Below are 16084 nucleotides of genomic sequence, written 5' to 3'. Positions count from 1 at the left end.
TTTAAAATCGACTTTCATGTCACAATTTCCTTTGCGGTCTGAATTGGATTTCTAATTCTAATTTCTGACTTGAAAAAAGGAATTGAATCAATGACACCATCCTACGAAACCTCCATCTTCCCAGGGCTCAAACTCAGTTTATTGGCCCTCATCCAGTCCACCACTAAATAAATGCACCTGTCCAGAGCATGCTCAGCCTCTCCTGATTCAGATGTTATGGAGGAAATAGAGCTACGTGTTGCCAATTTACCGATGGCACCATGCTCCAAAACTCCTAATGACCATTGTGCAAATAGCTTCATATAGATATTTTTTTAAAGCACAAAATGTTGCCCCAAAGAACCCCATAGCACAAGTGCCAGGGGGTTGAAGAGCTACTCCCCCCCAATGCTACTCTATTGGGTCAACCACACAGGGAGGAATGGAACCGCTGTAGAACAGTTCCTCTGATACCAATACCACTCAGTTGATCCAAGATACCATGATCAAAAGCTGCTGAGAGTAGCAGGGTTACACTCTCCTTGTCACTCTCCCAATACAGGACATCTGTCAGGATAACCAAAGCCAGTTCTGCCCCCAGTTAAACCCCAACTGAAGTGGATCCAGATTCTCAGTATCATCCAGAAACACCACCACTCGCTTACAGAACGATGAGAGATACAAGCCAAGAATTTGGTTTGCATATGTAACCAAAGTACTGCAAAGCAAAACGAAAGGAAATCAAACCTGAAAAGAACAAACAAATTGGGATAAATACACTTTTTGCAGTTTGTTAAATATTATTTGTTAAATACTATTTATGCCAAATTGCTGTTTGTCCTTTGCATATTTAACTAGCCATGCCTTCATATCATATTGTGTTGATGACCTCAAGACCAGAGTTCACCCCCTCCCCCACAGTTCCTAAAGTGTCACTGAGAATGACTTCAAACTTTGTAAACCAGTGGGAAGATTTGATCTTCCTCCTTGTATGCTTGTTTTGACTGTCCAGTGCTGAGCTTACACATCTCCCTCTGCCAAGTCCGACACAGAGAGAACACCCTCCTCTCACTATTATATCTAGGCATGGCAGGTTTAGGTGTTTCCTCTACCATAGGAGAACTTGCATGCTTCATTTCTCCTGCATGCTTCCAAAGCCTCTTTTAGCCCAAAGCAAAGATGAATTGATAAACAAAATTGTTTTTGCTTTGCTTTGTTTTAAAAATACTTTATATGCTGACCTTCAGTTTGTTTCTGTGCATTTACAGCTTGCCATTCACTGTGCAGTCTGTTAACACATAAAATTTCTTAATGCCTGCTAAACACATCAATTAAACTGTACCAAACAGCAACCAAAGCTAGTGAAAGGAATCAAGAGAGAGATTCTGTGCCCCAAAGTCCTAGGCAGAAAGATGCTTATTGACTAGTGGTTGAAATGTATACAGTGATGAGGGGAGGCATGCCTTGGAAGGGAGGGCATTCCACAACATGGGCCCACCACAGAGAAGGCGCTCTCGTGGGAACACAGCCCCACAAACTTTACATGCATGCATTTTTACTTTTGCCCCTCTTTAAAAACAAAAGTAACACCCACTCACCCAATCTGAATTGAAATGTTCTGTTCTAATAACCATAGTGGTAAATAATTTACTTCCTGACTACAAAGAGTTAAGGAGGGAAACAGTAAGTAAACACATTCATGTTTCACTTAGAGATAAATGAACATTTGTGAAGCAAAACAATCTTAGCATTTGGCTTTCATCACATTCAATATACTATAGGATGAATCAGTCTTGGTTGGAGTTCATTTCTCGGATCAAGACTCATGTGATATTTCGTCTCTCGCAGAGTTCAAATTAGTCACTTTGGGGGGGAATGTTGCGTTAAAAATGCATCGTGCTGTGTGTTATTTGGTGTTTGATTTACAGAATGTGTTGAGTTTCTATGACTGCTGCTTTCCGGCAGAGGAAAAACTATGCTTATTTGTAAGAATTTGGAACACGATTTGGTTGCTCTTTGCATGACAATATCCTTTTTATGTTTTTATATACCTTCATTCCATATCACTATTTTTAAAGCTTTCCTAATATACAGCATCTTGGGATGCGGGTGGCGCTGTGGGTTAAACCACAGAGTTTAGGGCTTGCCGATCAGAAGATCGGCGGTTCAAATCCCTGTGACAGGGTGAGCTCCTGTTGCTCGGTCCCTGCTCCTGCCAGCCTAGCAGTTCGAAAGCACGAAGGGCAAGTAGATAAATAGGTACCGCTCCAGCGGGAAGGTAAACGGCGTTTCCGTGCGCTGCTCTGGTTCGCCAGAAGTGGCTTAGTCATGCTGGCCACATGACCCGGAAGCTGTACGCCAGCTTCCTTGGCCAGTAAAGCGAGATGAGCGCCACAACCCCAGAGTCGTCCGCGACTGGAGCTAACGGTCAGGGATCCCTTTACCTTTAATATACAGCATAAATATTAGTGTTACTGAGTTGTTTTTGTCGCCATAGTACATCTAGGAAGGACTATAGAAGAGCAAAGCAGTGGGTCTACGTATAACCTACGTATATTTACTTGGAAGACCCATATTATTCAACAGGACATGCTCACAAGTAAGTGTGCATAGGATTGGAGCTTCAGACACAGACCACTGTCCTCATCAAGTGTATACAAGCAAACTGGAAACCATTAGAAGTTAAAAAATATCTCCAGTTAGTTGTCTCTTCTCATTCAGCCTGTGGACAATGCAAACAGAAATGTATAGGCTACTTTGGATGAATTCCGTGGGTGGGGATGGTTAAAAAACTGGTTTCTAACTGGCTAGTCAACTTCTATCACTAGCCAATGTCTGAAAAACCTTCTGTTGCAAGGAGGTCATTCCAACATTGGATTCAAGCAGAACGAAGCTGGGATTTAAGTTCTTAGAGGTGTGCCTTTAAAAATAACTAAATAAAATGATAATGACCCCATATTTCTTGCAGCAGTTGTGTTTGCTGCAGGAGCTAGAGTCCAGTCATCATTCTTGAGATGGCCCTGTACAAACTTGTTACGCAGGGCCCCTCCCACACATGATCCCATCCCTTAAGTGCAATACCATTACTCATGGAAGAAATAGCTTTATTTTTAATTCTGAAATAACACCAGGACCCATTTGGAAGCTTTTTTGCCGTGCACAAAACACACACACTTGGGCACCAGGTACATAGACACAGGGAAATAATTTTCCATATATATCCCCAAGAATGACTTAAAACCAGCTGTCATGATAAACTGCGATTGTGACATAGAGACTCTGTCGTAAAAATAAATGAGAGCCCACCACCATACTTTTGGGAAATGCCAGCCTTTGATTCCACTTGCTTCAAATATGCCGCCATTTTGTTTCTGTTTAGTTACTGAAGGCTGGATCCATAGAACTGCCCATTCAGGCTATTGCAGCTAGTTCCAGATATTCTGGTAATTTGAAATGGCAGTAGCCTGTTGGGTACCAAACATTTTGGCAAATACTATGCAATCCAAACCTGCCAATTTGGAAGGAAACTTGTACAGTGGAACCTCCGTTTTTGAACGTAATCCGTTCCAGAAGACTGTTCGGCTTCCGAAACGTTCAAAAACCGAGAATCAATGGGCTGGCTGCAAAGTAAATGGGGAAAAGAAAAAGAAAAACGCGCCTCGGAAGCTGTTCGACTTTGTTCGAAAATTGGAGCACTTCCAGATTTTAGGCGTTCAGGAGCCAAAACGTTCAAGAACGGAGCTGTTTGAGTTCCGAGGTTTGACTGTCTGTGATAAACCTATCCCATGGGAAACACTGTGAAGGTTGTGTACATTTCAAAGCCACAAATATAAGAATTTGTTTTATTCTGTGTTAAAACCAAAACACCTCAGTCCTTCAGTTGTTCTCTTTTGTTGTGAATGGCTTTGAACTTGCCTGCCAGCTTTTGAATGGTTCATGGGAGTGGTGTCTCTTAGCATTTTGGCAGCGCCCTATACTTATGAGAAAATATACAGTATCTTATTTGGGTCAATACAGTCCGATTTTTGCCTGTCCTGATTATGTAGTTCATTTATCCATGACAAAGCAGTTCATTGGCAGAGATCAAAAGAGAAGCAGTTATCTCCTCTGAAAGTGGGCTATTGAATGCAGGGCAGCTTAAGTGGTAAAATTATTAGAGTACTAAATGAAAATTAGCCCAAACTGCTGAATATCCAGATTAATTCTATTCTGCCTTCCAACAGCATTTGTACCATATAGTATTTTATGGTGCAATTCGGTTTCTTGCTAAAGTGAGATTTCATCACGTTGCATTTCATAATTTACAACAAATTTGATATTCAGATGTTTGTTTATACTTTAGGTTCCTGTACATACGGAACCGCCATTGGACGGCAAAAAGAAGTCATTGTGTAGAGAGGGGGCCGGTTCCACTTTAGTGTTCAAAGCAATGTGCTGAAATTGATAGCTTTATGAATTTGGGGACAGGAGCTTGACATCTCGGAGGCAGATATCCTCTGAGAGTTATAGGAAGGCAATCACATGATTTTGAGTTCTTTTATCTTTCCTATACCTCAGAAAGAGAATACTGGACTAGATTGGATTCTTGTTCTCGTGCAGCTTTGCTGTATTTCTGATCACCATCCTCTTATAAATGACAGTTTGGGGATCTAGGACTGTAGTCAGAAATGGTTGAATGCCTGCAGTTTGGATCTATGTCGAATTTAGGCATGCATTAGTAGACGCTTAAGTTTCCTGTCTCAAACCGTTCATCTAAAAATAACTTTAACATGGTCACATTTAATTCCAAAAGAGGAAACCTCTAGGGGGGGAAAAAGCAGGTTAGTTAAAAGGAAGTTGGAAGGGAGAGCTGGGACGATCCAGTCTCTTCTGGATCTTGAAGATCATTTAAAACCACTATAATAAAAGCTTAGCTAGAATGCACACCACAGATTAGGAAAGGCACAGCCAACTTCAAGAGGACGCCAGCATGGTTAATACGCTAAATCAGAGAAACCATAAAATGGCAAGACAGCGTATGACATTTATTGTGGGCTCAAATTAGTCATTAGCAGCGCAATCCTATGCATGTACTGAGAAGTAATCTCTATTGAATTACCGGTAAATGGTGCTTACACCAGATAGGAGTGTATATCAGATGTGGAGACCCTTCGTCCCTCCAAGATGTGGCTGAACTACAACTTCCATAATCCCTGATATTGGTTTGCTCGGGCTGATCCAAATTGTGGTTCACTTGCACCTGGTGTATACAATTGCAGCCTTAAGCTTTCCAGCATCATCATCACCGTCTGTATCCTTGCTTAAGAATATCTGTTGCCTGGTACCCAAATGCTACTTCTGATCTTCGGGAGCATTGGGCACCAATCTTGCTATTGCTGGATTCATAGGCTTGGTATAAAGAATGCCAGAGTGAAATCAGTTTTCTTGTGAATACGCACAAGTTTCTCTCTTCCCCTGGCTGTTTTGGTTGTGGCACCAGGATTGTTTTTTTTTACAGAACTCTGTGTGCTCTCTTGTGGAGACCTAGTTAAAGCATACTCTGCTTTTTGTTTTTAACCAATTACAGTCATGCCTCGGGATATGGCCACTTCAGGTTGTGTGATTTCGGGTTGCGCACCGCGCCGAACCCGAAAGTCCCGGAATGGGTTACTTCCGGGTTTCAGCACTCGCGCATGCACAGAAACACTAAATCACGCTTTGTGCATGCGCAGAAGTGCCGAATCGCGACCCATGTGTGCGCTGCGGGTTGTGAACGCTGCGGGTTGTGAACGTGCTTCCCGCACGGATCACATTCGCATCCTGAGCGTCCACTGTATGTGATTTTAATTGTTTTGCTTTTGTTGTATTTTTGTTGTAAAGCACTCCAACCCTTTTAAATAGAAAAAAATAGGGTATAGATATCAAACAAAGTAAACTAGACCAAGTCTCTTGTGTCCAGTGGGGCTTATTCCCAGATAAAAGTGCACTCCTTATCTTTTAGCATCCATAACAGCTAATCTTAATGTAGTGCAAAATGTGAGAGATGCCCATCTCATCTTAGTCTAGGCAATCAGATAACACAAGAGGGGAAATGTTCTCACTCAGCCCAGAGCTTTAAAGTACTGAAATTAGCATCTGTAGAAAAAGCCTTCAAGCTGAGACCACGATAATGCATGATTAGGAAAGCTTAATATATGTGTATCTATCTGTGTGCAAGAAAATGAACTGAGAAGATTTTCACAAGCTTTAATGCTATGCGTGTAATTAACACGCCCCACTTTTTAAATAACTGCTGCCAAGCACCGCTGTGAAACTTCTAACAAGAACATCTGACCGAAATAGAAAATGAGATCACAGTTCCATGCTGTTAGATGTCGATATCAAGAACAGTGGAAATGCTAAAATGGCATACAAGCTGTGAAAGAGTAGTTTGGAATGATATTTATTGGTCTGGCTTGGTGGTGGAAATGAAAGAACAGCGGAGGTTTTTAAGCCCCATGAAATTTTTCAGGCAATGCCGATGACAGATTAAAAATAGGGTGCTGGGGAGCCAAGTTGTTTAACTGGTTCATGTATGTCTGAACTTGGATAGCAAAGCAGCTCCATTAGAGGAGACCACGAGAAGCAATATTTCATTGCATTTACTAGGAATACAATGCTGTCACATTAGGCGATTGTACTTCTTGAGCAGCCCAGAGTTCACCCCCACCCCAACCCCCATACCCGCCTTTGCTTCCTTTGGGCCAATTCCCAACTGCACATGCAGGAAACATTAAGTCAGAATTGAAAGGAAAACCCACTGTGGCTTGCCACAGAAAATAAAACGAAGAGATAATGCACATGTGCTTCATTTTAAAATAAATCTATGCATGTTGGCTTTAATGTTGCTTTGGTTCACATCCTATGTAATGCTGTCCAGTCCCAATTCTTTTTTGTTACATTCCAGGAGGTGTACCTTTGCAAGCAAAATACGATCAGCTGTGATCATGGGCGTAGCCAGGATTTTTCCTAGGGGGTACAGGCCTTTTGTTGGAGGGGAGCAGAACCTCAGTTAGCCATGTATTTTTATTTATTTTTGTTGATGGGGGGCAGCTGCCCCCCAGCTGCCCATGGCTGTCATATTAAAATGGTGTCATTTTAATAAGAGTTGTGATTAAAATTAGTGCATTTCCTTAACTGTGATTATCTCTGGTGGTTTATTTCTAGATATTAAATAGAGCAAAAATCCTTAATGTGTGTGTATGGATGCATGCATGCATGTGCACACACACACAGCCTCTAACTGTTGAAAGGCAGGCAGTATTAGGTTTCTAAATCAGGTCATGCACAAAGCCATCTGCATACTGATTCGGCAGCCAGAACCCTAGATTTTCAACTGACCTGTTCCTAATGTGAGCATTGCCTGCCAGCACCTTGTTATGTAGTGAAGCAGATTAAATTATGACGTTTAGTGTGTGGCTTCCGCCCCACAGGGGTTTGTCTTTCATGCCTTCCTATGACACACATAAAAATCCAACTCCTCGCTCGCTATTCATAAAAAATGATTTATAATGAGAAATTCACTTCTTGGATATCTATTCTATGATTCTTTGCCTTCCCCCTCCATGAATTACACTCCATCCACCCCAGGATAAGATATGAGCCCAGGCTTTTAAATGGAGCTGGAAGTCACCAGCGCCTAATTTTGGGACTTAATAAGAACATTTAAGTGGGATGCGGGTGGCGGTTCGAATCCCTGCGACTGGGTGAGCTTCCGTTGTTCGGTCCCAGTTCCTGCCAATCTAGCAGTTTGTAAACACCCCAAAAAGTGCAAGTAGATAAATAGGTACCACTCCAGCGGGAAGGTAAATGGCGTTTCCGTGTGCTGCTCTGGTTTCGCCAGAAGCGGCTTAGTCATGCTGGCCACACGACCTGGAGAAACTGTCTGCAGACAAATGCCGTCTCCCTCGGCCTCTAAAGCGAGATGAGCTCCGCAACCCCAGAGTCATCCACAACTGGACTTAACGGTTGGGGTCCCTTTTCCTTTTAAGAACATTATAAGCACATGCAGAGTTCCTTTCCCTCACTTGTAAGGAACTTGCTTGTGTGTTGCAGTTGTGTCACAGGGGTTTAGTCTATTGATTGATTGATTGATTGTGCTTTTATATCACACCATTCTTCCATTGTGAGGTCTCTGACAGGGTCCTAAAGTCCTCCTTCCTCTTTCCCAAAACCTAGTCAATGCTTTCCCAACTTTGGGAAAGGGGTTGGAAGGCAAAGACTGGTGCCTCAGCTGGCTTTGGGAAGGTGGCTTTGGGCAGAGAGGTGGGGTCAGATCTTTGCCTTGCCCCCTGAGCATGCAACAAGGCCATGTGCGACCTGTGGGTTCCATGTCAAAGTACTCTTGCGACCCCACTTGGTATGAAAAGTTGGGCCACTCTGCCATAGGTGTGTTGTTTTTTTTACAGTGCACACAGGTTCTGTGGCAGAGAAGTCGATGTGAAAAGCATTCACCAACACTAGGACACTGGTTTCAATTTTTCTAGAGTGCCTGACGCAACATCTATGCAGTTCACACTGCATGGCAAGACGGTCTTATTAATGGCGGCGGTCTCCAGGATTTCAGAGCATCACTGTAATAATCCATGGAAACTGGAAATAGTTTGAGCATTCAAGAATATCTCACTGAAGAACTGACAAATTCCCACACATTACTGAAAAGACTGTCTCGTTTTTCAAGATGACGTGGTACTTCCTTTTTTATGCACTCATTTGTTAGAAAGTTAATCTCTTTCTTTTACTAACGTTCTGGTTTCAGGCTTGCAATGAAAAGTGTGAAAGCATTCACCAGACATAGACCTTTTGAATTGACTCATTCAAATGTTTTGGGGAATAGGATGGAAACATATTCTCAAAACGGTTAAGTAAATGCAAGCCCTATTTTGGCATTCGGGTTACTCGGATATAAACAACCACCGTGCAAGAGGGGAGCAAGCTCTAGTCAGTGTCACCCTCATCCCAAGTTACAACTCTCCTGGAATTTGAGGGTAAACATTGAAGCAGGGAACCTCCTCTACTTGTGGCAATTCCCCATGCAATCCAAAATCTTGACTGGGGAAGAGAGATGTGCTGGAGGAGGCGGGGCTTGGCAGCATGCCCATGCTCATCCCCATATGTTTACTAACATGCGAGCAAAAAAAGAACACTCAAATAGGACATAGTCTTGGGTAGATCCTAAAAGGAATGGTATAAGGAGGTATTGGCTCAATAATTGCAAGATAGATAGTTTCTCATTAAAATTCAAGCCAGATACATTTTCCCCACCTTACCTACCGCAGATATTGTACAGTGGTACCTCTACTTACGAATTTAATGCGTTCCGAACGCACATTTGTAAGTCGAAAAAAATTGTAAGTCGAATCCCATAGGAATGCATTGGGAGAAAAAATTCGTAAGTAGAAGCAACCCTATCTAAAAATTCGTAAGTAGAAAAAATCCTATCTAAACCGCATCCAAGATGGCGGACGGAGCTCCCTTCGTAAGTAGAAACATTCGTGAGTAGACATTCAGTGTATCTGACGAAGTGTGCATGCACACGAAAGCTCACACCTAAATAAAAACTTAGTTGGTCTTTAAGGTGCTACTGAAGGAATTTTTTTATTTTGATTCGTAAGTAGAGTTATTCATAAGCAGAGGTACCACTGTACATGGTTAGGTAGCATCGCTTGACCCATTTGGGCCTATTGTCGTAGTTATCGGCTGCTGTTGCTGGTTTCTCTCCAGTTCCTTCCTCCAGTTTTGTTGAAACTGGGTGGTAGTGCATAGAGTGGATCCATGCCTGCCGTCTCGATGGTTTCAATTGGAGACCAGACTCACAAACTGCTATCCCCTGGTATCTTATCAAGAGAGAGTGTTCTGGGGTTTGTGTGTCACCTGATGATAATCTCTCTACTGAGGAAACACAATAAAACATAAGAGCGCTTGCTTCTGGAAATCCTCAAGGGAGCAGAAAATGCTTCTCCTTGGAAGAAAGCCATTTGCAAGTTTTAAGGGGTGAAAGGGAAAGTTGAATTCGTTTTCTAACACACTTCTGACTTCTACTGGACCAAACCAATGAGTGGACCCTTTCTGACATGGAAGCTGCTGCTCTATGGCTCCTTGTGCTTGTGGAGGCAAAATGGCACCAGCCCTATGAAACGTGGGACAAATCCACATTTTTACACTTTTTCCTGTGGAGTGGCTTATGCCGCTTTGAGAAGCAGTTGCACTGTGGACCTCTCCTAGATGGTGCGCACTGAGACTTGCAAAGGAGTGTGGTTTTGTCGGCTCAGATAGCCCAGTATTGGCAGTTGTCAAAAGTAACAGTTTAGGGTGGTAGCTGGCGCAGTTTTAAGAATGAGATTTTACCGTGTGTGTGTGTGTGTGTGTGCCACCCCTGCCTCACTATGCACCTAATACAATGCATATCTCCACATGCATACTTGAAAAAAAGAGGCTCACTTCTTCCCACTCTTGTATGCTTTGTCATCTGTGAAGGGGAGAGGACGCAATAGAGCCTTAGATAATGTTTGAACTGGTCAGAGATGTGTGTGTGTGTGTGTGTGTGTGAAGTGAGTACAATAAGTACTTACGCAGGGGTTACGTTCTGGGGATCGCGCAAAATTCACATATAGTCAAAGTCCATTGGGTTCAATGGTAGGTGGAGTTGCCAAAGTCTTCCCTGCCCCCCCCCACTCAACGCCCATTTCCTTTAAATTTTATTTTTTTAATTCCCAAGCATGTAAAGCTGAATGTATGGAAGGTAAAAGTGCGTAACTTGTGGGTTTACTGTACTCCAGGAGTAGGCAACCTAATGCCCATGGGCTGGAAGCGGACCGCAGAGGCCGTTTAACCAGCCCACGAACTGAGCCGCCCACTCGGCAAGTCCCCATGCGGTGACTCTCTTCTGCGGCTCCGAAAACCGCTTCTGCACATGCCCAGATGCTGGAAATCGCGTCTGTGCATGTCCGCGGCGCCAGAAATCGCTTTTGCGCATGCCCAGATGCCGAAAATCATGCCTGCGCAGAAGCGATTTTCGGCATCTGGGCATGCGCAGAAGCGATTTCCGGTGCCGCGGACATGCACAGACGTGATTTCCGGCATCGCGCTGCCCCAGTCCAGCCCATGGAGGATTTCCATGGGAGTGATCCAGCCCATGCCCGGTAAGCCTTGCCGACCCTTGCTGTACTCCACTCCTATCAATGTTGTTACCTCTTCAGGGGTTTTAGACAAGAGGCCGAATCCAAGTCCCCATTGTTATACCATAGCTGAACCACAATACTAGGCATTTTAAATGTATATTCAATAGGAGTAAAAGCCTGAAAAGTACTCGGGTATATTCAATAGAAACACCTCCTTTAGGTGATGATTGCCTCCCAGCTTCCACACGTGAGAAAACATTTTAAGAATTCTAAAATTGTTTCTCCCAATACATTTCCCTAATTGTTTCCTTCTTTTTCTTCTTTTTAGGAGAAGCTAAGAATCTTCCTACGTATCCAGGGCCAAACAAGATGAGGGATTGCTACTGTACTGTAAACCTGGACCAGGAAGAGGTTTTCAGGACCAAAATAGTGGAGAAATCACTATGGTAACAACATTTATTTCCAATTAATAAGTATCCTAGCAGTTTTCTACTGTACATTTATTTGGAGTTCAAGATATCTTATTTTGCTTTCTGGAGAAGAGAGCTGCATCAAGCTTCTGACACTTGTATAAATTGCCTAGTAGTATCTCAGAATCCTGGCATCTTGTGTTTTTCCTCATAAACACACACACACACACATTATTTTCTTGAGAAAACCCATTCGGGAGGGCTGAACTAGATGTGATGGTAATTGCTGCCTTATTTGGGAGTTGCAGTTGACATGATTTTTAGCAGTTGTGTGAGAGGGATAACGGGGCTGTGCTTGTTGGTTCTTCCCACCCTCTCCCCCACCTACAGATTGGGGTGGCATATCTGTAGAGAAATAGCCTGCTCTGTGTATAAACACTCATATTTGGAACCCAGTTATACAGGGTTGGGCCACTCATGGGAGGGGGAAACCTGTTTGTGTGCCGCAGGTTCCCCTCTACAAATGTGTCCCCCCACGCAAAATGTGGATTGTGGGTATTAGGAGGGGGGCTGCCAGAGACATGACAAAGGGAAGTGTAGTCGAGTGGTTGCGGTTTCATTTTTTCTGTTGAAAATCCATGGAACTTGCAAGTAAATGCTTCAGGTTTTTTTCAGAGCACTCCTATATAGTTCTCTACTTAAAGGTAAGTCCGATTGAGTTCAGTGAATCTTACTCCCATGTACATGGGTGTAGGAGTGAATCCTTAACTCTCTTGTCAATAGAATCCTTCTCTCTTGCTCAGAGGACGTATTTTTTACATTTCAAAGATCATTAAAATGGCCCACAGGAGGGTTTATTGTCTTCATTGACGTCACGTTGCTGGACTAATCCAATAACTCTTTCCTATTGAGAAAATAAGTCCTTTTGAGGGTAGAGGGAAGAAGGGGGGAAATGTTATTTTTAGACATTCCTATAACATTAAACTAGTGCATTGTAGCTTCTTTGCAATCATGATGTGCTTATTTCTAGCAAAAGCCCGTTTAGCTCTCAAGATGCGATCAGGGAATGTTTCCTCCCCGCCCCCGCGCATCATGTCTTTCTCTCTAGCATACCGTTTCCCACGATCTTAGCGAGGGCAGGGATGACCAGATTTGCAGAGCTCAAGGTGGCAATCCTGTGTGCACTTATCTGAGAGTAAGCCCCACTGAACAGAGCAAAGCATTATTTCATGTAGACATGTGCTGGATTATACTGTAAGAGCCTTTGCAGAAATCTGTGAACAGCAGAGGCAGCAATTTTCACCAACATGTCTCCTCTGCCCCTTATTGAAGCATTCCCCCCCCCCCCGGTTTCATCTAACTTTGCTTTAGTACAATGAATGCGATAACTTTCTCAACTGCTAATGACTTGTCCATGATGCTTATTTTTCTCTCTCTCTCCCAGCTACACCTGTGCCTGACCCACCCACTTTACCTTAACTTCTAACTCCCCAGCCCAAAATACAACCCCCAGATTGAGTTCTCACATGCATTCTGTCCTCCTGAGCTTCTTGTGAGCTGAGAAATGGGAGTGACTAAAGACACTGAGAAAAAACGGAATTAGGCAGAGGTGGGGCACAAGGAAGTGGGTCTGCCCTTCAGTGTTTTTTTTTTTTTTTGATGGCCACACCTGACACTCACAACAGAATTTGAACAACTCAAGAGCAGGTGAATGCATTGCTGACTTGACCCACTTTCTGAGAATCAACATCCTTTCCTTTTCAAGCAAGGGTGGGGTGGAGGAATCAAAAAGGAAAGGGTGATTAAGGTTGTCTGTCACTACTTGCAGAAACTGCTGAAATGCATTTAGGCTGCAATTAAGCATAGTTATGCCCTGTTGATTTAACCACACCGCAGGATTACAACCTTAGAGAGTTTAAGAGGTCTCTGCAAAGTGCAGTAAGAGGGGACAAAAGATTTTGTTAAAGGTTTACTCATTGGCGAGACCATTTGGATCATCATGCTCAACATTATATTTAAGGAATCAAAGAAACAGAATCTCCATCCCAAGGAAAGAATGTGAATATTTGTTCACATCCCTTGCCACTCTTCTCTCTTTTCTTATGTTGGATGCTTATGTTTTCTTCTTATGTTGGGTGCTAAGCTCCATGAAGCAGAAGCTGTAAGCTTCCTGTAAGTTTCTATTGGCGTGTAAATAATTATACAATAAGTTAACAGGCAGGCAAAACGTTTTGTGGCTTGACTTCCTTCCACTATCAGGCGGACAATAGCACATCATCCATTCCTCTCTGTAGCTGTTGATGTAAGTTAGTGAAGAGCACAGGTATCTGTTCTGGTCCAAACCTCTTAACCAATTATTGACTTCAAAAGGCGGTGCGGAACGGTACCTCCAAGCAGAACATGTTTTACCCTGGACAGATAGCAGAAATGGCATCTGTTCTCCAGTTCCTTTAGGAACTTCTGCCGTGACTGACCAGTGGTAATTACTTAATGTTGCGCTTCACTGGGGCAGATTGCAGACATCTAGGCATTCTTCACTCCATTGGAATCAAAGCTTTAAGGAGCGCACATTCTGTTGCGAATGTCATTAAGTGTAGGCTTGTACAGACCGGAAACTTTTAACATTTTCCCTGGGAAGATTCCACGTTTTTTCAGCCCTTTCCCACCCTAAATCCCATCCAAGACCCTTGGAAGTGGGAGAGAGAAATGCTACATCCATCTGCATTGCTCCTTCTTGGAGTCTAAGGTACATAGTGGCATCAGGTTATCCTTATTCAATACTTGCAGCTAGGCAGATAGCCATGTTGCATGGTGCCGGAGCTGAGAGGCATCTATCCATCTAGAGAGCCAGTGGAATGTGCCTCCGGGGGTAAAGTCAAACCACTGCATTAGAAGCCCCTAAGTGACCTCACTGGGGCACAAGCCTGGGCAAGTGTGTATGGAGGTCCTGGGCTGCCCAGATGACTTGAGCCCCCTCTCAGCCTTGCTGATATGGTCCAAAGGAAAATAAAGCAATACATTTGACACCAGCTGGACTGCAGGAGTTGCTGGAAGGAGGCATACAAGAAGCCATCCCACTGTCTTAGGGACTCCACTGTGGATTTGTGTAGGGTTTACTCCTTGGCCCAGGGGTCAACAACCTAAGGCCCATGGGCCACAAGCAGCCCATGGGGGTTGTTTAACCAGCCCATGGACCCCCCCGCCACCCGCTTGGTCGGTTCCCGTGCGCCTCGCTAAACTGGCGCTGAGCAGAGCGGGCACCTCCTTCCGCAACGCTGGCCGTCTTCCCATTGGCTGCAGGAAGCTCCTACAGCCAATGGGAAGCTATGCATGTCTCCTCTGTGCCAGAAATAGTGTTTGCGCATGCATGCGTGTGTGCACACACACACTCTGGCCCACCGCGGCGTGGGCAGGACCGTGAACCTGCCCAAGCCACAAAAACTTTGCTGACCCCTGCCTTAGCCTGTTCTTCTCCTGAAGATAACCTGCAAGGAAGTGGAGGTTAAGGATCAAGAGTTTTCCTTCTCCTAGATGGATTTAACCAAGAAAATGGGTTTAACAAATGAAATGCATCCCAAGCCAGTTGCAAATAATATAAAACAAGACTTTCCTTCATTGAGAGTCTGTTGTTGTTGTTGTTGTTGTTTGTTTGTTTGTTTGTTTGTTTGTTTTGGCTGTATAAACTGCTTGGACCAAATGTGGAAGTTAAGTAGAATCATAAATATTGAACTCCTGTGAATAAGCATATACATTTGCCCATATGAATTATCAACATTGCCACATGTTCTGAAGTTCTTCTGCAGAAATTGATTCTAGGTGTGTATTCTTTCACGTTGTAGCTGGTCAGTCCTCTTATGGCGAAAAGAAGAATACTGAAGAAAGCTGTTGCAAAAGCAGTCGCTTTGGTTGCTGCCTCCCACTTTGTGTAGTAGTTCTACTTGGCTCTGAACCAGACCATCATCCCCAACGGGTGAACTGCTTATGAAAGTGTGTCACAACAGGGCTGAAAAGATTTCGAATACCCAGAAGCTACTATCAAATACAGTATTTAGAAGCAATCACTATTCAGAGCTGAGATAATGCTTAAGCTAATCCATGAAAGCTTATGCTATGATAAATTTGTTACTGTTTTAATGTGCCACAAGACACTTTGTAGTTCATAAATTTCTAGTCATCCTGCCTTGTTTTTTTAATAACCCCTCAGCACCTGAGATTTTTCCAGTCCTGCTATCCAAGGGTGGGTGGGTGTATGTGTGTATGTTCTCTCTCTCTCTCTCTCTCTCTCTCTCTCTCTCTCTCTCTCTCTCTCTCTCTCTCTCGTTCATTCTGAAATGGGAAGTGCAGAGGTGATCCAGAATTCAAAAGTAGCTGGATGAGCAGGGAAGAAATAGTATTGAAAGCAAAAGTATATTCAAAATACTAGGATTTATAATTTATATTGTTGTCAGTATCCGTCTGTCTTGGGAGACAATGGAAGAGTGTCCCTTTGGGGGTAAAGTTGAACTGTTGGAGAGTTACAGCGCCTGCTGTGACTGTAGATAGGGGACAGAGATGTTT

The 16084-nt window shown here is 43.5% G+C and overlaps 1 protein-coding gene across 1 annotated transcript in view; it reads left to right on the top strand.

Moving 5' to 3' along the window:
* Positions 1–16084, top strand: part of RASA3 (RAS p21 protein activator 3) — a 115359-nt gene that overhangs the window by 28088 nt on the left and 71187 nt on the right. The window contains exon 2 of the mRNA XM_035114870.2: positions 11446–11563. Coding sequence (XP_034970761.1) covers positions 11446–11563 — 118 coding nt within the window. The remainder of the gene's footprint in view (positions 1–11445; positions 11564–16084) is intronic.

Source organism: Zootoca vivipara, chromosome 4 (assembly GCF_963506605.1).
Source record: "Zootoca vivipara chromosome 4, rZooViv1.1, whole genome shotgun sequence".
Classification (NCBI taxonomy): domain Eukaryota; kingdom Metazoa; phylum Chordata; class Lepidosauria; order Squamata; family Lacertidae; genus Zootoca; species Zootoca vivipara.
This window is presented reverse-complemented; position numbering and strand designations above follow the sequence as displayed.